The 23919-nt window shown below is 46.0% G+C and overlaps 3 protein-coding genes across 3 annotated transcripts; all 3 read right to left on the bottom strand.

The window, feature by feature from the left end:
* Positions 1-5409: 5409 nt before the first annotated feature.
* Positions 5410-11011, bottom strand: LOC128317156 (macrophage mannose receptor 1-like). The gene is made up of 3 exons (XM_053227754.1): positions 10873-11011; positions 6311-6634; positions 5410-6005 (listed from the first exon to the last, which is right to left on the bottom strand). The coding sequence occupies exons 1-3, from the start codon at positions 11009-11011 to the stop codon at positions 5626-5628; spliced, it is 843 nt and encodes a 280-aa protein (XP_053083729.1). The 3' UTR covers positions 5410-5625.
* Positions 11012-12875: 1864 nt separating this feature from the next.
* LOC128317143 (macrophage mannose receptor 1-like) lies at positions 12876-15005 on the bottom strand. The gene is made up of 3 exons (XM_053227634.1): positions 14614-15005; positions 14123-14461; positions 12876-13984 (listed from the first exon to the last, which is right to left on the bottom strand). The coding sequence occupies exons 1-3, from the start codon at positions 14681-14683 to the stop codon at positions 13638-13640; spliced, it is 756 nt and encodes a 251-aa protein (XP_053083609.1). The 5' UTR covers positions 14684-15005; the 3' UTR covers positions 12876-13637.
* Positions 15006-22474: 7469 nt separating this feature from the next.
* On the bottom strand, positions 22475-23634 carry LOC128317147 (macrophage mannose receptor 1-like). Its single transcript, XM_053227687.1, has 2 exons — positions 23113-23634; positions 22475-22974 (listed from the first exon to the last, which is right to left on the bottom strand). Exons 1-2 carry the CDS (start codon positions 23405-23407, stop codon positions 22625-22627), a joined length of 645 nt encoding a protein of 214 aa, XP_053083662.1. The 5' UTR covers positions 23408-23634; the 3' UTR covers positions 22475-22624.
* Positions 23635-23919: the final 285 nt, after the last annotated feature.

Below are 23919 nucleotides of genomic sequence, written 5' to 3'. Positions count from 1 at the left end.
GAGTCACCTAAAACAAACAACAAATGCATGTTAATTAATGAACTGTTTGATTTATTGATTGATTGAGTAATAATACTGAAGAATGGGCAGAAGCCTTTAGCTCCACTGCACACGTGCAGAAGGGTGCTACTGGGTTCACTATACTGATGCGTTCTCCAATCCTGTACTTATCAGTGAAAGCCCATTTCCTTCAGCTCTCTGATGCAAAAAATAAATGCATAATAATAATATATAGCAAATAAAGGAAATTTAGAAATTCTTTTAAAATTATTTTCAGTAGTTTGAAAAATTTTAAGGCTGCAGCATGCGATCTTACTCTACTACTCTACACTGAGGTCAATGCCTCCTGTTTGCAGATGATCTGGTGCTGTCGTCACCCACAAAAGAAGGTCTCCAGCAACATCTAGACCTCCTGCACACCTTCTGTCAGACAGACGTCATAACTTCAAATTAGATAACACGCCCCTTGAACAAACTCAGAACTACACATACCTAGGTATAACCATCAACAACACCGTAAACACACACCACCACCACCACCGCAAACATGCAGAAAATGCTCCCAAACATTTGGGTAATAAAATGAATCATTGTTTATTTTTTTCCTTCTTATTGCTATTATTCAATCAAAAAAAATTTTTTTATTGCTATTATTTTATCAGATTTTTTCCTTTTTAAATTGTGTATAAGTGTGTGTGAATGTGTATGTTTGTAATTTAATGTTACCAATGCTTTCACCATACCAATAAACTACTTGAATCTGAATCTGAAATAGCAACACTAGAGGTCGGTGGGTGAATGGTAACGTGGGGAGCGCAGCATGTTACCGTCTCCAGGTTACGTATGTAACCATGGTTCCCCGAGGGAATGAGACGCCCCCGCGTGACCGCGCTCTGAATCACGTGTCTAATCCGTCCAATGGATGGGCGAGACGTCACGGGCGGGGTGACGTAGCGACCCGGAAGCATAAAAGCCCGAGCGGCGAGCCCCACGTTAGCTTACTGGAAAATCAAGCAAGTGCCGCAGGGACGCTGGAAGTGTGGCACCGAGACGCAGCATCTCATTCCCTCGCGGAACCATGGTTACATACGTAACCTGGAGACATTCCCCTTCAGGAACTCGAGCTGCATCACGAAACACTATGGGAACGAGTATACCCACACCGCCAGACTTACAAGTCCCTGCCTCCAGGAGGAGGCAAGCCTAAGGCACAAGGACAGAGGAGCCGGGAGTGGCTCGCGTATCCAGGTCATAAAACCTGGCAAAGGTCAGGGGCGTGGACCATCCCGCCGTGTTGCAGATGTCCTGTAAGGACACACCTGCCAGAAAGGCCTTAGAGGCCGCCACCGCTCGGGTAGAGTGAGCCTTGACCCCCAGGGGACTGGGGAGACCAGAGGACTCGAAAGCCAGAGAAATGGATTCTACAATCCACCAGCTGAGGGTCTGCTTAGAAGCAGGAAAACCCCTCTTAGGGGGACCAAAGCACACAAGCAATTGGTCCGCCTTTCTCCACAGGGCAGTTCTGTGGACGTACGCGTCCAGTGCTCGCACTGGACACGCTTCCAATGGTCGGGCTCCCTGAAGGGAGGAGGACAGAAAGCCTGCAGCACGACCGGCCGTGGTGCCGAGGAGGGGACTTTCGGTACGTACCCCGCTCGGGGGTACAAGAACGCTTTGGCCAACCCAGGCGCAAAGTCTAAATAGAAAGGGGCCACAGAGAGGGCCTGAAGATCCCCCACTCTCCTAAGAGAGGAAATTGCCAAGAGAAAGGCAGTTTTTAACGTCAGAAGACGGTCCGAAATCTCCTCAATGGGCTCAAAGGGGGGTTTGCAGAGAGCCTCTAAAACCACGGCCAGGTCCCACGAGGGGACCCGAGATCGAGCTGGAGGTCTGATCCTCAGCGCACCGCGGAGGAAACGTGTCACCCAGGGGTGTCTGCCCACTGATTGGCCATCGAGAGGGGCGTGGTAGGCCGCAATAGCCGCCACGTACACCTTAAGGGTGGAGTGGGTCAGCCCCGTGGAGAGGCGGGCCTGCAAGAACTCCAGCACTGTACCAACTGGGCAGTGAACAGGGTCAAGCCGGCGGTCTCCGCACCAGGAAGTGAAAAGATTCCACTTCAGGGCGTACAGTTTCCTCGTAGAGGGAGCTCTGGACTGGAGGATGGTCTCCACAACCTCAGTTGAGAGACCGGAAGCGCGGAGTTGTGCCCCCTCAGAGGCCACACCCACAGCTTCCACAGCTCCAGGCGGGGGTGAAGATGGCCCCCCGCCTGTGAGAGGAGATCCCTCCTGATCGGAATCTCCCATGGGGAGCTGTCTAGGAGGGAAATCAGGTCCGAGAACCATACTCGGCCTGGCCAGTACGGAGCTACTAACAGTAGGCGAATTCCGTCCCGGCGCACTCTCTCCAGAACTCTCGGGAGCAGAGCGACCGGAGGAAAGGCGTACAGACGCAGCCTCGGCCACGGCTGTACCATGGCATCCATTCTGAGAGGAGCTGGATGAGTCAGAGAGAACCAAAGGGGACAGTGCGACGTCTCCATTCCCCGGGCACCGGCCCCTGCATCGACAGGGCGTCCGTTCCCACATTGAGATAACCAGGGATGTAGGCTGCTCTCAATGAGAGGAGCTTCCCTTGGGACCACACTAGGATCTGGCGCGCCAGCCTGTAAAGGGGGCGCGAACGCAGACCTCCCTGGCGGTTGATGTAAGAGACCACCGTCGTGTTGTCGGTGCGCACCAACACGTGGCAGCCTCTTAGGTCTGGGAGAAAGTGTTTCAGAGCCAGAAACACGGCCAGCATCTCCAGGCAGTTGATGTGCCAAGTGAGATGGCGGCCGCTCCACAGACCACGGGCAGGACGACCACTCATGACCGCTCCCCATCCGGTGAGGAACGCATCCGTCGCTAGCACTACGCGGCGACCAGGAGCTCCCAGGACCGGGCCCTGAGACAAGAACCCAGGTTCTCTCCACACAGCTAATGCACGGCGGCATCGCCGCGTGAACTTGATCATGCGGAGCGGGTTTCCCCTGTTTCGGAAAAACCCCCTGGTCTTGAGCCACCACTGTAGGGGTCTCATGTGCAGCAGGCCAAAAGGCTTCTTAGCTGCGGCCCTTCTGGACATGAGGACGGTCCTCAGATCCGTCTTAGCGCCTCGGGGGAGCACGGGAGGCGACGCTCTGTTTTTGGGCCTCCCTGTAGGAGGGGGCCGTACACGGAGGGTATCTCTCGACGACGGAATCTACAGCGTCGCCAAACAGGCCCGAGGGAGTAAGCGGGGCGTCCATGAGCACGACCCTGTCCTTCTCTTTCATACTGGACAGGGTCAGCCAGAGATGCCTCTCCGCCGCCACCAGGACTGCCATAGACCGACAGATAGCACGGGCGGTCTCCTTGGTGGCGCGGAGGGACAGATCAGCGGCCCGCCTGAGCTCCACTACCTGCTCAGACGGCATCTCCCCGTGCTCATCCAGCTCTTTAAGCAGGTCGGCCTAGTACGCCTGTAACACCGCCATGGTGTGCAGACACGCACCAGCCTGACCTGCTGCCGTGTATGCCTTGCCTACCAGTGCTGAGGTGGTCCGCAGCGGCTTGGTTGGCAACGCCGGAGCCTTCAGGGACGATGCAGCAGCAGGGGACGGATAGCTAGCTAGCGTCTGTTCAACCCTGGGCATCGCCCTGTAACCGGAGTAGTCCAGCCCCGCCACATTAGCATAATGGGAGTAAGTGGGGCTGAACAACCGGGCTGAAAAGGGCCTATTCCAGGACCTCGACACCTCAGTGTGGAGGTCTGTCAGTCAGTCAGTCAGTCATTTATTTATAAAGCACATTTAAAAACAACAGCTGTTGGCCAAAGTGCTGTACAAAATTCAAGCATATACCTAAAATACAAAAGTAAACATAGAACACAGCAACAGATAGTACACTACAGTTATGCCACTGCGCTTACTTATGACCATATGCAACAGTAAATAAATAAGTTTTAAGAAGAGACTTAAAATCAGCACATGTTGGTGCAGTTCTTATATAGGGGGGCAAATTATTCCAGAGCTGTGGAGCAGCCACTGAAAAGGCACGATCTCCTTTTGATTTCAAGCGTGACCTTGGAACAGTCAACTGAAGACTATTAGTTGATCGAAGTTCCCTGGAGGCATTACAGTGGAACAGAAGGAGATCGGAGATATATGAAGGAGCCAGTCCATGCAAACCCTTATAAACAAACAACAATGTTTTAAAATGGATACGATATTTAACTGGGAGCCAGTGGAGAGAGATCAACACTGGTGAAATATGGAAAAAGGGCAGGCTCCGGGGCGGAAGTGGCGGCCTACTGCGTAAAAAGCGCTCATCTAGTTTGGAGCACTGAGGCTCAGGCCGTGTCTCAGCGGGCCAGTCAATGCTCAGCTTAGCGACTGCCCGTGTAACCAGCTCGAGCAGCTCCTCGTATTGAGGAGACTGCGGCTCTGGGTCAATGCTCTCCACATCGACCTCCTCGAGGACGATAGGCGGAGCGCCGAGTCCGCACCCCAGGGGGAAGAAACCGCAGAGCGTGCTTCCGAACCCAGGGAGGGGACAGTGGACCTGGAGGGTGAGGAAGGAGAAAGGGACGGGCCCGTCTCCATTCCCTCCGCCAGGTCCATCTGTGAGCCCCACGAGCGCAACCGCCGCTCTGCCTCAGCAGAAGCGGGGCCGGCACCACGAGGCACGCTAGTGAGGGCTCCCTCCTCAAAGAGAGCCCTACGGGAGCGGAGAGTGCGCAGCGGTAAACGCTCACAATGTGCGCAGCCGGCTCCCTCGAGAGCCGACTGAGTGTGCTCCACTCCCAAACAGGCAACGCACAGACTGTGTGTATCCCCGCCCGTAATATATCGCGGACAGGGAGGAACACACAGCTCGAGTTCCTGAAGGGGAACGGTAGTTACTCCTTTTGTATGTGTGTGTGTGTGTGTCTCTCTCTCTCTCTCTCTCTCTCTCTGCTGGGCTCAAGTAAAGCAACCATGTGCTCTTTATTAGAGCGTTGATTAGTGGCATATGTCTTTGTGGATACTGGTCATTGTCACACAACGGACAAGGAACATTACATGGTGTCACAGAAGTGGGATGGGGGATATTGGGTGAGTGATGGATTAGTTCTGACTGCCTTCAGTGCATGCCATACAAAACAAGCCCAGAGACATAAAGCAAAGCAAGAAAAATGAAAAGGCATCAACTCAACAACAAAAAACAAATTCGGACACATTCATGTGCAAAAAAGTGTGGAGATTCACATCAGCCACATCAGTGTCTGGCTTTTGGGGCTACATGTTACACCTGTGATAAACAAAATCCCTTTCAGTCAGTCAAAATCACAACAGTCACTCCAAAGTGTCTGTTGACTTAGATTTCAATTTTATCTGGTCTCTGTCTCTTTTCCAGTCAGAAGACGCCATTTGGTAAACCAAACGTTTTCTGAAGGAATAATAGCCAACACAGTTGTGCAAGTTGTAATATTTAGACGGTCATTTCACTTAAAGTAACAGTTTAAATCGATCAGTTCTCCTTAGAGCAAGTGCTTAGGGTGCCGTCATGGTTCCTCCTTGTTTTTGCAAGTCAGGCAGGATCTTCCCGTTTTATAAACATTTCAGTGGCATGTTTCACTCAGAGGTCCACTCAGAAGTCGCCACTTACCGTAGCACAGAGGGGGGTAATTACTACTGCACGGCTCTGAAATCCATTTCCCTAGCCACGCTCGTACACAGTTGTATGGTGATGATAAAGGATGACCACTCGCCCAGTTTCTGTAGGTGGAGTTTCCTCCATCAGTCCACTGCCAGTCATCACGCAGCAGGCCGATCCAGAAGGACGTGCTGCTGTTTAACCCTTTAATCTTCACCTCTTCATTTTGCTGCTGATCTCTGATGCTGACCAGGTCAGTGTAGTTCCCCCTGCAGTAACGCTGAGCTTCATACCAGGTCTTATTCTCACGGATTAGATGATAATTAGGAGTCTGAGAAGAAGCAGCTGTGGGGGTGAAAATAAATAAATAAATAAATACAGAGCTCGTCAAAAATGTAGTAATTATTTATTTTTTAAAAAACTTTTTTGTATGTTTACAATAAAAAAACATTTAAAATTAAAATATTACAATGCATTAAAACGTGCATTTTATGTAAAAAGTTACCTTTTTCATAGCACATGAAATATTATAAATAAAATAGATATATAAATAAAATATATACTATAAACATGTAAAATTAAACATATTACTTAAAATACTTAAACATATAAAATATACATTAAAATATGCATTTTAAGTCAGAAGGTACCTTGTTCATAGCACATGAAATATCTCGTCCCTGTGCACTGAGCACTTTCCCATGAACCATCAGGTTTCATAGCAGCACAGCAGCTCGATGTCCCACAATCCCCTGTCAGATTTCTGAATGTTACAGGATCACCATTAGACCATTTCTCACTGAACTGACCGCGATAGAGACCGATCCAGCCGTAACTGCTATTATCCAGTTCAGTGTTGTCTTCATCAGAGTAAAGAGTGACGAGGTCGATGTAATTTTCTCTGCAAGCTGCCCGAGCCTCAGTCTGATTCACTGTAGCCGGTATGAGATGGAAGGTAGTGAGGCGGCTGTGGACTGGAGGAGAAAAGGCTGTGGAAGAAATTTCTCCTATTAATGCAGCAGGACAGAGATGAAAGGAGGGAAATGTGATGTGGATGAACGGCTATGTGCTGTTTTCCATTCAGACTGAGAGACTGTTTGCAGCTCCAGAACAGCGGTCTGTTGGTGAAGTGACTCAGAAAAGTGGAAACACTGTGATGTGAACAGCTGGAGCTCTATACAGATGTGGAGCTTTATACAGATGTGTAACAGTGAATGTCAGGATGAAGTAAAGACTGAGTTTTCCACATGATCATGTGATTTTTCTTAAATTGATGATTATAGATTCATTGAAGTTGATGGCTGTAATCTGTCCTAACCTAGAGCAGCTTATTGCACGTGGACGATAAACAGTTAAAGGAAAAATCCACCCTGAATGATCTGCATTTTAATTTTCTGTACAGTCAGGTCCATAAATATTTGGATATTGACAAAGTTAATGCTAATTTAGCTGTCTACCACAATATGTTGGAGTTAAAATTAAATAATGAATAAGTGTAGACTTTCGGCTTTAATTTAAGGGAATTTAAATCCAAATCCAGTCACATCATCAATAAATACAAGAGATCCAGTTCTATTGACAGCCGTACACGCCCACAGACTAATGATGGCTTACTTCACTGGCAGTGACAGCTCTGTGGACTTCGTATTGAGAGTTAACAGCAACAGATTCCAAATGCAAATGCACTTGAAATCAACTCTAGACCTTTTATCTGCTTAACTGTAAGTGAAGTAATGAGGGAATAACACACACCTGGCCATGGAACAGCTGAGCAACCACTTGTCCAATTACTTTTGGTCCCTTAAAAAGTAGGGGACCATATAAGAGTGCTGTAATTCCTACACCGTTCACCCGACTTGAACATAGAAACTGTTAAATTAAAGATGAACGTCTGCACCTTGAGTCATATTTATTATTTAATTACAGCTCCATTATACTGTAGTGTAGACAGCTAAAATAACAGTAACTTTGCCAGTGTCCAAATATTTATGGACCTGTCTGTAATTAACATTTGATCTTCAACAGTGTACAAGATGTATTTTATAACTGAATTCTGAGCAATTTTAAAATGCGACATGTTGGTCTGCTTTCGCTTCAGTTGAAGGCAGGGGCGATTCCATGGCCCCATTCACACCTGGCATTAACACACATCCTGAGTGATCTGGTCAGAAGTGGACAGCGCTAAGTGCAGGTGTGAATGGGGTCCAACGGGTCTCAGAGACGCATCGTGAGATCCGATGACTCGAACCACTTTCGGAGGTGGACTGGGATGGATATGACTGCATAACATTTGCAATGTGAATGCAACAGCAGCACGGTGCATCCCAGACAGCAGTGAAGGACCAACTGATCGACAGTGTCACTGCCTTAGCTGGGAAATACGTAATCATTGCGAGACTGTTTGAGAATCGGTCGAGTTCTCCACCTCTAGGCTAATGGATAAAGGCTTCACCTTAACAGCAGAGACAAAAGCAGCTTCTCCATTTGTTTATAAGTTTCATTCACAGACCACGTGCAACAGCCTGTACAGGTACATGAGACAGAATTCACAGGATATTTCTCCCTAAAAACAAAGCCAGCAGAAGACTGATGTAATAAATGTGTGTGACTCCGTTTCTCCAGAGGAAATGATGTATGAAGTCACAAGTGGTCACTGAAGATGCTTTCATATTTCCAGGAGTGAACAGTTACGCATTTCAGCAGTCCAGTTGTGAGCAGAGGACTGAGGATGGATGTTAATACCAGGTGTGAACAGCTCCTAGATCTTTAAGGTGTGAGGGGCTCAGGCCCCAGAAGCCTCACTCGAGTTTTTTCAAACTGTCTAAAATGCCCTAAAATATTTTCACATTGGTGTGTTTATGATTTAATCATGGCAAACCCGCATCTAATCTAGAATTAGATCATTAACATTTCCTTTTTGCTGAAATCTGTATAAAGTTGAAGAACATTCTCATTTTGTGGACAAAGGTTCACATACAGGACTTGCTTCTTCCAGTCAGTAAATATCACCATCTAGCGGCCACATTTAGTCACTGAGCGCAGTCACAGACCGGAAATGATCTGTGTGCATGTCATAGTGTTATGGAGTGTAAAATATTTGTCCTTCACTGTAATTTACATATCAATTTAATATTACAGAGCCTGTGTGTGTGTGTGTGTGTGTGTGTGTATCTTTATAGCCTACTTTAACATACTTTAAGGTACAGAATCAGACATTAAGGACCAGTGATGTTCCTTTAAATGTCTAAATGTTTTAAATGTAAGAAATCAGCTGCACTTTGTCGGCATTCCTCAGTTTTATCTCTGATCTCACACCCAGAATGCTCTGCTTTACCACCATCACTACCACACTGAGTTAACTTCATCTATATCATTAACTTCATCTACATCATTAACCAATCACTGAGTTAACTTCATCTACATCATTAACCAATCACTGAGTTAACTTCATCTACATCATTAACTTCATCTACATCATTAACCAATCACTGAGTTAACTTCATCTACATCATTAACTTCATCTACATCATTAACCAATCACTGAGTTAACTTCATCTACATCATTAACTTCATCTACATCATTAACCAATCACTGAGTTAACTTCATCTACATCATTAACTTCATCTACATCATTAACCAATCACTGCTCAATAGATCCAGGAGTTAAAAAAATTCCACAGTTTGCAAATAAAATAGGAATATGAAATTTAGAAAATGGTATAAAATAATGTGTTAATAACACTTCTGCTCTCTTGTGGTGTTTTGAATAAACAGAACCTTGTAAGATTTGTGAAATAAACCAAATCTGATATTTGTTAATTCCATCATGTTCATGCAATCAGGTGAAGTTTAAATGAAAGTGATTATTCAGACCTGAGTGTGTTATTCACCTTATAATCTTTAACACCACTACATTTGGAGGAAAGAATCTAAAAGGTGTCATTTTTCAAATAATAACAGTTTAAACACACAGCACATTAAGTTTAAAGCTGTAATTTTATGAAAACTTATTAATGAGAATTTTTACCTGAGAGCAGGAGGAGCAGGACTGACACGGTTACCATGGTGATGCCCTGTGGGTTTAAAATCCAGCATCAGCTGAGAAAGGAACAAAACTGCAATACTATAATAATAATAATAATAATAATAATAATACTAATAATAATAATGATGATGAAAGTAAACATGACTTGCAGCCAGAGGAAGGGCTTTTTGTCAGAGAGCAGCTCTCTGTGTGGTGTGAAGTGGAAATGATAAAAGCAGCGCGTGAATTTGCCAATAACTAATCAGTGATATGAGAAAGTGATCAGGTGAACAGATCCAGGTAAAGTGCTGCAGTCTTACCTGATGAGGTGCTCGCTGCTGAATGGAGTCTTAATGTTCAGATCAAACCCCTTTAACATCCACATCATCATGTGATGCTGACATGCAAATCGATTAAAAAAAAAAATCCCAAACCCTGTACATCCTCCACACAGCAGTCTTAAAATAGGATTTTAGCCTCTATAATTTAATTTAATAAGCTTTTATCAAAAAAATATCTATCAAAATATTTGACAAGGTTTTATTTAAATATAAAAAACCTCCTTTTTCTTTAATTAAAAACAGCTCTGTTAATTTTTTAAAAGTATAATCCTGAAAATGTTGGAATCAAAAGCTAAATGCAAGCTCAGTAAAATGATTCTATTATTTTATTTATTTATATATTTTATATTTTATTTTTATTTGATCATTATTATTTAACATTAAGATGTCAGCAGTTGGTTGAAATAAGATAAACAAAAATGGGGAAAGTGTTGAGCAGGAAATCATATGCAAATATTGCACCAGGAAAAAACACAGAAAAAAACACACACTTTGGATTTGCATCAGTGTGACGCACAAACACAAACTCTGCTGCCCATGTCGTAGTTCTGTTCATAGGAGGAGATAATTTCCTCTAAAAGAGAGCCAAGCGTTCTTTGGGTGAAGCTTAGGTTTTTCACCAAACCTCTGTGACAGCACTGCCTCCTCATCTGTCTCCAAAGCATCCACTTCAACTAGAAAGGGCCTGGATGGATGCAAGTGCTTCAAGATGGGGGCCGATGTAAACACTTCCTTAAGGTGTTGGAATGCTTGGTCTGCAGAGGGGATCCACTGAAGTTTCTTGGGCCATTTTGAGCAAGGCTGAGAGGAGCGTGGCAATGGAGCTGAACCCTCGGATAAACCTACGGTAAAAATTGGTGAACTCCAAGAATCTCTGTTGCTCCTTAACTGTGGTGGGGATTGGCCAGTTAGTTACAGCGGTGACCTTGTCTTGGCCCATGAGAACTCCTTCCTTATTGATGACATAGCCAAGCAAAGAGATCATGGTCACATGAAACTCACATATCTCCCCTTGATGAAGAGCTGGTTTACCAGAAGCTGAGCAGGAACCTTTTGACATGGGTTGCGTAAATTTCTTTGGATGGGGCGTAAATGAGAATATCATCGATGCAGGCAATGATAAACTTGCCAAGCAGGTCCCGGAGGTCGTTGTTGATGAGGCATTTTGAACACTGCTGGACCGCAAGAAAGCCTATATGGCATGACACAGTACTCAAAATGGCCAGAGGTTGTGCTAAAGGCTGTTTTCCACTCGTCACACTCATGGATACAGATGAGGTTATAGGCACTGTGCAGATGGAGCTTGGTACAGATTTTTGCCTCTCTGAATTTTTCCGGAGCAGCGGGGACCAGGGGCAGAGGATAGCGGTACTTGATCATTACTTGGTTCAATCCACGGTAATCAATACATGGTCTAAGACCCACTCCTTTCTACTCCACAAAGAAGAACCCAGCAGATGGGAGTGAGGTGAAGCCCTTGTTTCAGGGTTTCCGTGATGTCATCCATGACTTGTGTTTCTTTAGCTGAGAGGGGGTAGATTCGGTTCTGAGGAGGCAAGGTGCCAGTCATGAGTGCAATAGTGCAGTCATTGGGTCGATGAGAAGGGAGGCCGCTAGCCTTGGTTTTCCTGAAAACTTCCTTGAGGTCCTGATACTCTGTGGGTATTTCCACACTAGAGCTGACTCTCAAATGAAGTTGACACTGCAAGGAGGGTAGGGGCCAGTAGACAGTGGTTAAAGCAGTGTGGTATCCAGTGGAGGATTTCTTGCTTGGACCAGGAAATCTATGGATCATGAATTTGCATTCAGGAAAATCTCAACACAGTGGGAAAGTTCTTCATGAAGGTGACTAGGAGGGAGATTTGCTCCTGATGGGGAGTGCCAACTCGGAGAAGGATGGGTGCTGTGCAATCACTTATAGACCTCCCTCTGATAGGACCACCATCCAAGGTTTGGACATGTGGAGGGTTGCGGAGTGGCTGGGTAGACAGATTCAATTTCAAGACGAGGGAGCTGTCGATGAAGTTGCCAGCAGCTCCGTAGTCAATCAGTGCTGAAACAGTAGAAAGACCTTCCGAATGTCCTATCTGCCCTGGTATGGCAATAATTAGATGTGAAATAATCTTAGGGGCACTCACTGTGCTGGAGAGAGAGGGCTGATCCACTTGCTCAGAGGTGGGCTGTGAGAGCTTGGGCTTGGGACGGACTGGGCACGGTGCTAATTGCTGTTGGGGAATACCGCAGTAAAAGCAGAGCTTGTGTTTCTGATGCCTTTGGTGTTCCACGTCTTTCAACTTGGCTGGCTCTAGCTGCACAAGCTCAGGTTCTTGGAATTCTGTGATGGAAGTTAATTAAGTTATATAAAGCTATCATTCAGAGGTGCTATTTGAGTTAAATTATTTTTGTTGCCCCTTCTTTTAAGCCTTGATAATTGGATCAAAACACAGGACTGGACAACACAATGGAGCTTTGACTTTCAAAAGGGCTTTTGCTGTTGACTTTATGATTTGTTGACACCTGAGGAGGTCGAACTACATCACAGTGGAGTATAAAGTGTAAGACAAATATCCAGGAGATTTAAAAGTTAAATCTTTATACACTTTTACTTGCTAAAGTTATTTGGATTGTTGAAAAATAGGATGTAGGATATGGTGAGCCTCATAAAGTCCCTGATAAAGCAGGTAGGACGTCTTTTAAAGAATAAACACACACACACACACATACACACACAAACACACAGAGAGAGAGAGAGAGAGAGAGAGAGAGAACACACTGCAGATGGAATGTGAGAGGCTTATTAACATTTTAATGACTTAAAAAATCAACATGACATTACATGATATAAACTTAATGCTGATAGCTAAAAATAGAGTTCTCTAAAGAGTTTCAGATATTTAGCATTTACATGTCACCATTAGGGTTAAGTGAGATAAACAAAGAGGGCAAAGTGTTAATGGAAGGAAATCGTACATGGATGTTGCCCTGGAAAAACGGGAAGAAGAAGAAGAAGCAGAAGAAGAAAAAAGAATATACTAAAGAATATTAATATTAATTATAAAGAATATAATAAAGGTCAGGTTACATTGTATTAATATAGAACATCCATAGTTTCTAAACTCAACATCAGTGTTTATTCAGCTACTAAACCCCAAAGCCCAAAAACTCTACTTTAGTAAAATCAGATCATTAAAAACACTCGCCTGCTGCAAATAAAGAGAAACAACACAAAAGGTATCACAACAAAAGTTAATATAATTACATTTTCTTATTATATGCTGAAATGATAATAGAAAAGAAACAACTTTTATGAATTTTATCTCAAACAGGAATTTGGAGAAAAGGATTAACAGCTTAAAAATGTGTGTATTTGTATGAATTCATCTGAAAGCCTTAAGTGCATATTCTGAATATGATTGTGAATGTGAACTGGTGTGTAAAGCTCTGAGTGTGTGAACAGTTCCTGCACACTTTAGGCTTTTTCCTGCTCTATGACACCTGATTCAACTCATCACCTAGTGAACAAGTGCATAATGAAGGGTTCAGGTGAGTTAGTGCTGGAAAACCCTAAACTGTGCAGTGCTCTGTTCTTCCAGCATCGAGAAAACCGCCTTTTATTTCAATTTACACACGACTCGAAGTTCAGCAGAGTCCATCACATAATCAGGTGCTGCTTCTGCAGTGTGTGTGTCAGCAGGGCAGTGAGACAGCGGAGGTTCTGTCTGTCTCTTTACGTCCTCGCAGGTCAGCGGACGGGACGACGCCTTCATCTCAGAGAGACGGTTCGGTCCAAGCCCCACCCACAGAGACCCTGGGGGGACACGCCTCCTCCTGAGCTCAGACTCCAACTCTTCCTGTTCAGCTTCAGAATCGATGTTCAGAATTCCAGCCCTGTTCCCTTCATGACAGTAATCCAGCGCTTTCTCCCAGCTCAGAGCCACATCACTCACATGGATGGAAGCTGATAGAGACAGAAAAACCCAAAAGGAGGAGGATGGTTTAGAGTGATATCAGAGACAGAGACTCACACCAGCTGTGTTCTAGTCATTATACAGAAGATTGCTGAGACGATTTTACTGTTTGGAACGTCGTCACTTACTGTTGTAGCACAGAGGGTAGTAATAATTACTGCACGGCTCTGAAATCCATTTCCCTTGCCTCACTTTTACACAGTCGTATGGTGATGATTGCTGAGGATGACCGATCCACCAGTTTCTGTAGGCAGAGTTTCCTCCATCAGTCCACTGCCAGTCATCACGCAGCAGGCCGATCCAGAAGGATGTGCTGCTGTTTAACCCTTTAATCTTCACCTCTTCATTTTGCTGCTGATCTCTGATGCTGACCAGGTCAGTGTATTTCCCCCTGCAGTAACGCTGAGCACCAAACCAGGTCTTATTCTCACGGATTAGATGATAATTAGGAGTCTGAGAAGAAGCAGCTGTGGGGGTTAAAACAAAAAAGTCAAAAACTGGCCTCTTATTTGTATGTTTACAATGACAACACATACATTAAACACAATATATTTTACATTTATTTTTAAAAATGTATGTAAAATATACATTAAAATATGCATTTTAAGTCAGAAGGTACCTTGTTCATAGCACATGAAATATCTCGTCCCTGTGCACTGAGCACTTTCCCATGAACCATCAGGTTTCATAGCAGCACAGCAGCTCGATGTCCCACAATCCCCTGTCAGATTTCTGAATGTTACAGGATCACCATTAGACCATTTCTCACTGAACTGACCGCGATAGAGACCGATCCAGCCGTAACTGCTATTATACAGTTCAGTGTTGTCTTCATCAGAGTACAGAGTGACGAGGTCGATGTAATTTTCTCTGCAAGCTGCCCGAGCCTCAGTCTGATTCACTGTAGCCGGTATGAGATGGAAGGTAGTGAGGCGGCTGTGGACTGGAGGAGAAAAGGCTGTGGAAGAAATTTCTCCTGTTAATGCAGCAGGACAGAGATGAAAGGAGGGAAATGTGATGTGGATGAACGGCTATGTGCTGTTTTCCATTCAGGCTGAGAGACTGTTTGCAGCTCCAGAACAGCGGCCTGTTGGTGAAGCGACTCAGAAAAGTGGAAACACTGTGATGTGAACAGCTGGAGCTCTATACAGATGTGGAGCTTTATACAGATGTGTAACAGTGAATGTCAGGATGAAGTAAAGACTGAGTTTTCCACATGATCATGTGATTTTTCTTAAACTGATGATTATAGATTCATTGAAGTTGATGGCTGTAATCTGTCCTAACCTAGAGCAGCTTATTGCACATGGACGATAAACAGTTAAAGGAAAAATCCACCCTGAATGATCTGCATTTTAATTATCTATACAGTCAGGTCCATAAATATTTGGAAATTGACAAAGTTAATGCTAATTTAGCTGTCTACCACAATATATTGGAATTAAAATTAAATAATGAATAAGTGCAGACTTTCGGCTTTAATTTAAGGGAATTTCACATCATCAATAATCCAGTCACATCATCAATAAATACAAGAGATCCAGTTCTATTGACAGCCGTACACGCCCACAGACTAATGATGGCTTACTTCACTGGCAGTGACAGCTCTGTGGACTTCGTATTGAGAGTTAACAGCAACAGATTCCAAATGCAAATGCACTTGAAATCAACTCTAGACCTTTTATCTGCTTAACTGTAAGTGAAGTAATGAGAGAATAACACACACCTGGCCATGGAACAGCTGAGCAACCACTTGTCCAATTACTTTTGGTCCCTTAAAAAGTAGGAGACCATATAAGAGTGCTGTAATTCCTACAAAAAAATCCACCCTGAATGATTTGCATATATGGGACACCATGTAACGTCACCACCGGCACCTGCCCGCCAGAGGGAGCCCTCACCTGAGTTTTGACTCCACCCTTGAGAAACACTTCCGGGGTTTTTAGGGACATTTAAGCAGCGCGTTCACCACATGAGGACGCGAAGTATTGTTTTCTGGACATTACTGAGCGTTTTCTTTTGCATTGTTTACGGTTTTTCTTCATGTGTATGACCCTGGTTTGTTTTTCTGATTTTTGCCTTTGCCTTGCGATTTTGGATCATATTTTCTCACTGATTGACTTCCTGGTTTTTTCGGACTTTTGCTCTCGTTTCCTGATTGTGATTTTGCCTGTCGTTTCGGATTTATCTGCTTTAATCTCTGCTTATGGATCCTACACAACCCGCCTCGGACGAGGCGTTACAGAATACTTCGCTGTCTTTGGATCCAGCAGAGCGCGCGAGTTTTCAGGCGGTGGTGGCCCGCCAAGGCGCCATCATTCGTGCGTATCAGGAGCAACTCGCGGTGCTACAGGCCGCCCACGAACAGCTCCAGCAAGCAGCGGCGAGCCCCGCTACTGTCACCGCGCCAATCCACGGCAAATCGGCCCGGATGGCGCTCCCAGAAAAATTTGACGGCTCCGCGGAACACTGCCGAGGATTTCTACGGCAATGCGCGAATTTTTTCGCTTTCCAACCCCTGGCATACCGAGAGGAGAACACCAAGTTCAATTCAATTCAATTCAATTTTATTTGTATAGCGCTTTTAACAATGGACACTGTCACAAAGCAGCTTTACAGAAATAAATGGATTCACAAAAATATATTGTAAATATTTAAATTTATCACTGTGAATTTATCCCTAATGAGCAAGCCAGTGGCGACGGTGGCAAGGAAAAACTCCCCGAGATGATATGAGGAAGAAACCTTGAGAGGAACCAGGCTCAAAAGGGAACCCATCCTCATCTGGGTGCAACGGATAGTGCAATTATAAATAAATCCCTTCTATTGTGTACTATATGGACAAATAGTGCAATTGTGCAACCAATAAATTCATCACAGTATTTGCAAGAGGTCCGGCTGGTTAAAATCTATCCACTGTCCACTGATGGAGTCCTGAGTACGAAGCTGCTCGTGGCAACTGCAGCCCCAAAGCCACTACAGCAATCGCAGTCCCAAGCCATTACAGTACAGCTCCCCATATGTGATCCCCAAGCCATCTCCACAGCCCCCAGGTGGCACCATCCCCAGCAATCCAAACAGTTCTTCAGGCAGTCCATATGGGGCCACCCCCAGCAGCAGCGAGCGAACTCAACCGATGAGAACTCCAACCAGAAGTAGGGCATCAGGATGGGTCAGGCAGCGAGGAGGAGCAGAAGGGGTCAGGATCACTGGCATCACTGGCATCTCAGAAGTAGCATGTGTAGCTCGACAGAGAGTGAGGGAGAGAGAGAGATGGAGAGAAAGGAAGAGATTGTTAGGTGAGCTTTTGTCCTCTAATGGTTAAGCACGATGTACTTTGCATGCAGAGTGCAAGCAGGGACTCCGGCAAGACTAGCTATGACAGCATAACTGAAAGGGAGAGCCAGAAGCTAACACAGACATGAGGGCACCCTGGGACATAAGGCAGCCAGCCACTCCACCGTCGACAAACCTGAGTGAACAACCAAGTGTGCCTTCCTCCTGTCTCTGCTCACAGGGAGAGCACTGGACTGGGCCTCGGCCGTCTAGGACACCGACCCCCAGGTAAAAACCTCCTTTGCTTACTTCTCTGGGCTAATCCGTGATGTGTTTGAACGGGAGGAGGGGCCGGAGCCTATGCAGCTGGGTGGCACCAGAGTCTCTCACGGACGAGCGTCAACGTCGGGCACGCCGAAACCTCTGTTTCTATTGCGGGGGAGCTGGCCACCGGGTTAGAAACTGTCCCGAGAAACCGTCTACCTCCAAGGTGAGATGCAATTTCATATCTTCCTGTATGACACTGAAAGTGACGGTGCATTACACTCAGGGTACCATTGTGGTTCCAGCGCTAGTGGATTCCGGGGTGGCCGTCAACCTGATTGACCAACAGCTCGCAGAAGACCTTCATCTCCCCACACTGCCATGCGAACCACCCTTGCGAGTGACGGCCGTCGACAATCGTCCCATCGGGGGAGGCCTCATCACCCATCAAACCCATCCACTCACCCTACAGGTTGGCCTACTTCACTACGAGGAGACAGCATTTTACATCATCCCCACTCCTTCGAATCCCATCATCCTGGGTTTTCCCTGGCTGCAACTCCATAACCCCGTCGTGTCCTGGAAGGAGGGGGAATTAGTTAGCTGGTCACCACACTGCCAAAATCACTGTCTTCGCAGGGTCCAGTCACTGCCATGTCTCGCGACCTCCATTGAAAGCCCGGACACACCAACGAACATCTCCATACCTCATGAATACCAGCATCTTCGAGAGGTGTTCAGTGAAGAGAGAGCCAGACAGCTCCCCCCCCACCGCCCATGGGACTGCGCGATCGAGCTGCTACCCAACGCGATACCCCCTAAGAGTAAGGTTTACCCCCTTTCTCTCCCCGAGACCAAGGCAATGGAGGAATATGTCAAAGAAGCCCTAGACATGGGCTACATCCGACCCTCCACTTCTCCTGCTGCAGCAGGATTCTTCTTCGTTGAAAAAAAAGGCGGGGGCCTGCGGCCATGCATCGATTACAGGGGACTGAATGCGTTAACGGTCCAATACCCTTACCCTCTCCCACTGGTACCAGCAGCCTTGGAACAGCTCAGGGAGGCTCGGATATTCACAAAGTTGGACCTGCGCAGCGGATACAATTTAATAAGGATCAAAGAGGGGGACGAGTGGAAGACGGCGTTCCACACCACCAGGGGGCACTATGAATATCTCGTGATGCCATATGGACTAACCAACGCGCCAGCAGTATTTCAGTCATTCATTAACGAAATTTTCAGGGATGTACTCCATCACTACGTCATCGCCTACATCGACGACATTCTTATCTACTCGTCCACCTATGACGAACACATCCACCATGTTAGAACAGTCCTCACTCGGCTGCTGAAACATCAGTTATACGTCAAGGCCGCAAAATGCGAATTCCACCGAGACTCTATCACCTTTCTGGGTTATGTCATCTCGAAGAAGGGGGTAGAGATGGACGCCGGCAAAGTCAAGGCGGTCGCGGACTGGCCTGAACCTACCACGATCAGAGAATTACAGAGGTTCCTGGGGTTCTCAAACTTTTACCGGCGATTCATAAGAAACTACAGCAGCATCGCTAACCCTATGACGTCACTCCTGCGAGGCAAACCACGACGCCTCCATTGGAATGACCAGGCCTGATCCGCCTTCAACCAGCTAAAGTCAAGTTTTACTACAGCACCGATCTTGAGGCACCCAGACCCCAGCCTGCCCTTCATCGTTGAGGTGATGCCTCCAGCTGCGGGATAGGGGCCGTATTATCACAACGCCAGGGAAACCCAGGGAAAGTTCATCCGTGTGCCTACTTCTCACGTAAACTAACTCCAGCCGAAGTTAATTATGATGTCGGCAATCGGGAGCTCTTTTCCATTAAGGAGGCATTAGTAGAATGGCGGCATTGGCTGGAAGGAGCATGCCACCCGTTCTTAGTTTTGACGGACCACCGGAACTTGGAATATCTACGCAACGCTAAGAGACTGAACCCTAGACAGGCTCGATGGGCCCTATTCTTCACCCGGTTCCGGTTCTCGGTCACATATCGACCAGGCACTAAGAACGGCAAGGCTGATGCACTATCCCGGCGTCACGACCCCATAAACTCGCCCAGCAGCCCGTAGCCGATACTACCACCCGCCACAGTACTCGCACCAATCAGGTGGGACATCATGGAAGAGATCCAGTGCGCCCAGAGCAACAAACCCCCACCACCAGCCTGCCCACCCACGAAACTCTTCGTACCTACTTCCCTACGTCTGAGAGTAATGCAATGGGTCCACGAGGCGCCTAGCTCCGGCCACCCCGGTATCCGGCGCACCACAGCCCTGATTAGCAACCGATTTTAGTGGCCCGCACTGGCACAAGATATAGAGGAGTACGTGGGAACCTGCAGTACCTGTGCGCAGTCTCGAACCAGCTGCCAGCTCCCCATGGGTTTGTTAGAACCCCTGCCCATTTCCAGGCATCCCTGGTCTCACATGGCCATAGATTTTGTGACCGACCTCCCTAGTTCTGCAGGATACACCACGATCCTAGTTGCCATCGACAGGTTCTCTAAGGCCTGCCGACTGATCCCTCTCAAAGGCCTACCCACAGCCATGGAAACAGCGACAACAGTATTTCACCACATTTTTCGTACCTACGGCCTTCCTGAAGATATCGTGTCCGATCGAGGCCCGCAATTCACGTCCAGAGTCTGGAGAGCCTTTTGCACCCATTTAGGGGTCAACATAAGCCTCAGTTCTGGGTACCATCCACAGTCTAATGGACAGACCGAGCGTTTAAACCAGGAAATCGGAAGGTACCTCCGCTCCTACTGCAGTCGGGAGCAACAGTGCTGGAGTGAGTTTCTCCCGTGGGCAGAGTATGCCCAAAACTCGCTCATCCACTCATCCACAGGACTCACTCCATTCCAGTGTATTCTGGGGTATCAACCTCCTCTGTTTCCCTGGTCAGGAGAACCCTCTGACGTTCCTGCCGTAGATGACTGGGTCCGTCACAGCCAGGAGGTCTGGGAAAGCACCCATGTCCGCCTACAACGAGCCATACGACGCCAAAGGATACAGGCGGACCGTCGAAGACGGCCACATCCCAGGTTCCAGGTGGGCCAAAGGGTCTGGTTATCCACACAAAATCTCAGAATGAGGCTACCCTGCCGCAAGCTGAGCCCGCGATTCATTGGCCCCTTCCGCATCGTCCGCCAAGTGAACCCAGTGACTTACCAACTGCAACTCCCTGCCTCGTATCGAATTTCCCCCACCTTCCACGTGTCCCTACTCAAACCAGCACGCCCCCGCCTGGACAATTCGACCACAGAGAATGATCCACCGCCACCGCTCGATATTGACGGGGCCCCAGCCTACAGGGTGAGCTCGCTCCTCAACTCTCGCCGCCATGGTAACCAGTTACAGTATCTGGTGGACTGGGAGGGGTACGGACCTGAGGAACGTTCCTGGGTTAATGCGGATGACATCCTGGACCCCTCTTTAGTAGAGGATTTCCATCGCCTCCACCCCAATCGGCCCGCTCCGCGACCACGGGGCCGTCCACGTCGTAGAACACCAGGGGGTGTTCTTAGAGGGGGGGGCTCTGTAACGTCACCACCGGCACCTGCCCGCCAGAGGGAGCCCTCACCTGAGTTTTGACTCCACCCTTGAGAAACACTTCCGGGGTTTTTAGGGACATTTAAGCAGCGCATTCACCACATGAGGACGCGAAGTATTGTTTTCTGGACATTACTGAGCGTTTTTTCTTTTGCATTGTTTACAGTTTTTCTTCATGTGTATGACCCTGGTTTGTTTTTCTGATTTTTGCCTTTGCCTTGCGATTTTGGATCATATTTTCTCGCTGATTGACTTCCTGGTTTTTTTGGACTTTTGCTCTCGTTTCCTGATTGTGATTTTGCCTGTCGTTTCGGATTTATCTGCTTTAATCTCTGCTTATGGATCCTACACAACCCGCCTCGGACGAGGCGTTACACACCAAAACATCTGAGGCCATTGTGATACATTTAGATAGGGACTAATGTCAAATAGCAGTTTTTAAGTTTCAGTGTAAATTTTAAATATAAATCTAAAATGTTAAATCTAAATATTAAATATAAATAAAACTGAAGATCAACATTCACCACCGACCCCCCCACTATCTTCAAGATTTAAACATAAATCTTAAATGTTGAACTTAAATCTTTTATTCATACTCTAATTGACCCCGCTCTCTCACAGTGTGCATCATGGGAAAACAGCGCTGGTAGGGTTGCCAGGTTTACACCATACTGTGCTGGATTTGAACAATGATTTCAGATATTGAAAACAGAAAAAAATTCAAAACATATTGAGAAGTGGAGAGAGAGAAGTGGAGAGAGAGAAGGGGGGAATGGGGACAGAGGTGTGGAAAACAGGAAACTGATAGAAAATCATGAATTCTGTTGAAGTGTGGACACTAAAAACTTATTAAATTCTAGTTTTATGTCTAAATTTCCCTTTAATATGTAAAATATTATTCCTGACATTAAGGTAATGTTTTAAGCAGGTCTGAAGCAGTAGTTTCTCTTTGTCTTATTGGCATTTTTGGGTTTTTGGATTTGTTCCTACAGTAGCTAGTGCAGGTCATGTCTAGATTAAACAGTAAGAATGTGTAATTATTAATCAGTAGTGTAATCGTACCATTTTACAGCACTACACACGAGCTCAAAGAAACACAAGAATCGGATATAAAACCTAATTCTTAAAACTAAATAAAGTAAAGAAAGAGGAGTCACAGCTTTCTTCAAGAAAACACTACAATCCATTATTCTGCTCTTAAAGTGTGTAAAGTGATGAGATTAAAGAGGAGTCCCATCACTTCTGCAGCCTTCCTGCTTCTTTATGGCTTTTAATTATTATAAATGTTTATTAAAGCAGTTTTACATTAAAATTAAACAGTAATCCAGCGCTTTCTCCCAGCTCAGAGCCACATCACTCACATGGATGGAAGCTGATAGAGACAGAAAAACCCAAAAGGAGGAGGATGGTTTAGAGTGATATCAGAGACAGAGACTCACACCAGCTGTGTTCTAGTCATTATACAGAAGATTGCTGAGACGATTTTACTGTTTGGAAAGTCAACACTTACCGTAGCACAGAGTGTAGTAATAATTACTACTGCATGGCACTGAATACCATCTCCCTCGCCTCACTTGTACACAGTCGTATGGTGATGATGGCTGAGGATGACCGCTCGCCCAGTTTCTGTAGGTGGAGTTTCCTCCATCAGTCCACTGCCAGTCATCACGCAGCAGGCCGATCCAGAAGGACGTGCTGCTGTTTAACCCTTTAATCTTCACCTCTTCATTTTGCTGCTGATCTCTGATGCTGACCAGGTCAGTGTATTTCCCCCTGCAGTAACGCTGAGCACCAAACCAGGTCTTATTCTCACGGATTAGATGATAATTAGGAGTCTGAGAAGAAGCAGCTGTGGGAGTTAAAAAAAAAAAAGTCAAAAACTGGCCTCTTATTTCTATATTTACAATGACAACACATTAAACATAATGAATTTTTTTTAAATATATAAAAATATTCGTTAAAATATGCATTTTAAGTCAGAAGGTACCTTGTTCATAGCACATGAAATATCTCGTCACTGTGCACTGAAGACTTTCCCATGAACCATCAGGTTTCACAGCAGCACAGCAGCTCGATGTCCCACAATCCCCTGTCAGATTTCTGAATGTTACAGGATCACCATTAGACCATTTCTCACTGAACTGACCGCGATAGAGACCGATCCATCCCCAATACATATAAGTCATCATATTATACAGTTCAGTGTTGTCTTCATCAGTGTACAGAGTGACGAGATCAATGTAATTTTCTCTGCAAGCTGCCCGAGCCTCAGTCTGATTCATGTGAACCGGAATGAGATGGAAGGTAGTGAGGCGGCTGTGGACTGGAGGAGAAAAGGCTGTGGAAGAAATTTCTCCTGTTAATGCAGCAGGACAGAGATGAAAGGAGGGAAATGTGATGTGGATGAACGGCTATGTGCTGTTTTCCATTCAGACTGAGAGACTGTTTGCAGCTCCAGAACAGCGGTCTGTTGGTGAAGTGACTCAGAAAAGTGGAAACACTGTGATGTGAACAGCTGGCGCTCTATACAGATGTGGAGCTTTATACAGATGTGTAACAGTGAATGTCAGGATGAAGTAAAGACTGAGTTTTCCACATGATCATGTGATTTTTCTTAAATTGATGATTATAGATTCATTGAAGTTGATGGCTGTAATCTGTCCTAACCTAGAGCAGCTTATTGCACGTGGACGATAAACAGTTAAAGGAAAAATCCACCCTGAATGATCTGCACATATGGGACACCAAAACATCTGAGGCCATTGTGATACATTTAGATAGGGACTAATGCCAA

This window comes from Pangasianodon hypophthalmus, chromosome 21 (genome assembly GCF_027358585.1).
Source record: "Pangasianodon hypophthalmus isolate fPanHyp1 chromosome 21, fPanHyp1.pri, whole genome shotgun sequence".
Taxonomy (NCBI): Eukaryota; Metazoa; Chordata; class Actinopteri; order Siluriformes; family Pangasiidae; genus Pangasianodon; species Pangasianodon hypophthalmus.
Note: the sequence above shows the minus strand (reverse complement) of the source record. Positions and strands in the feature narration are given on the sequence as shown.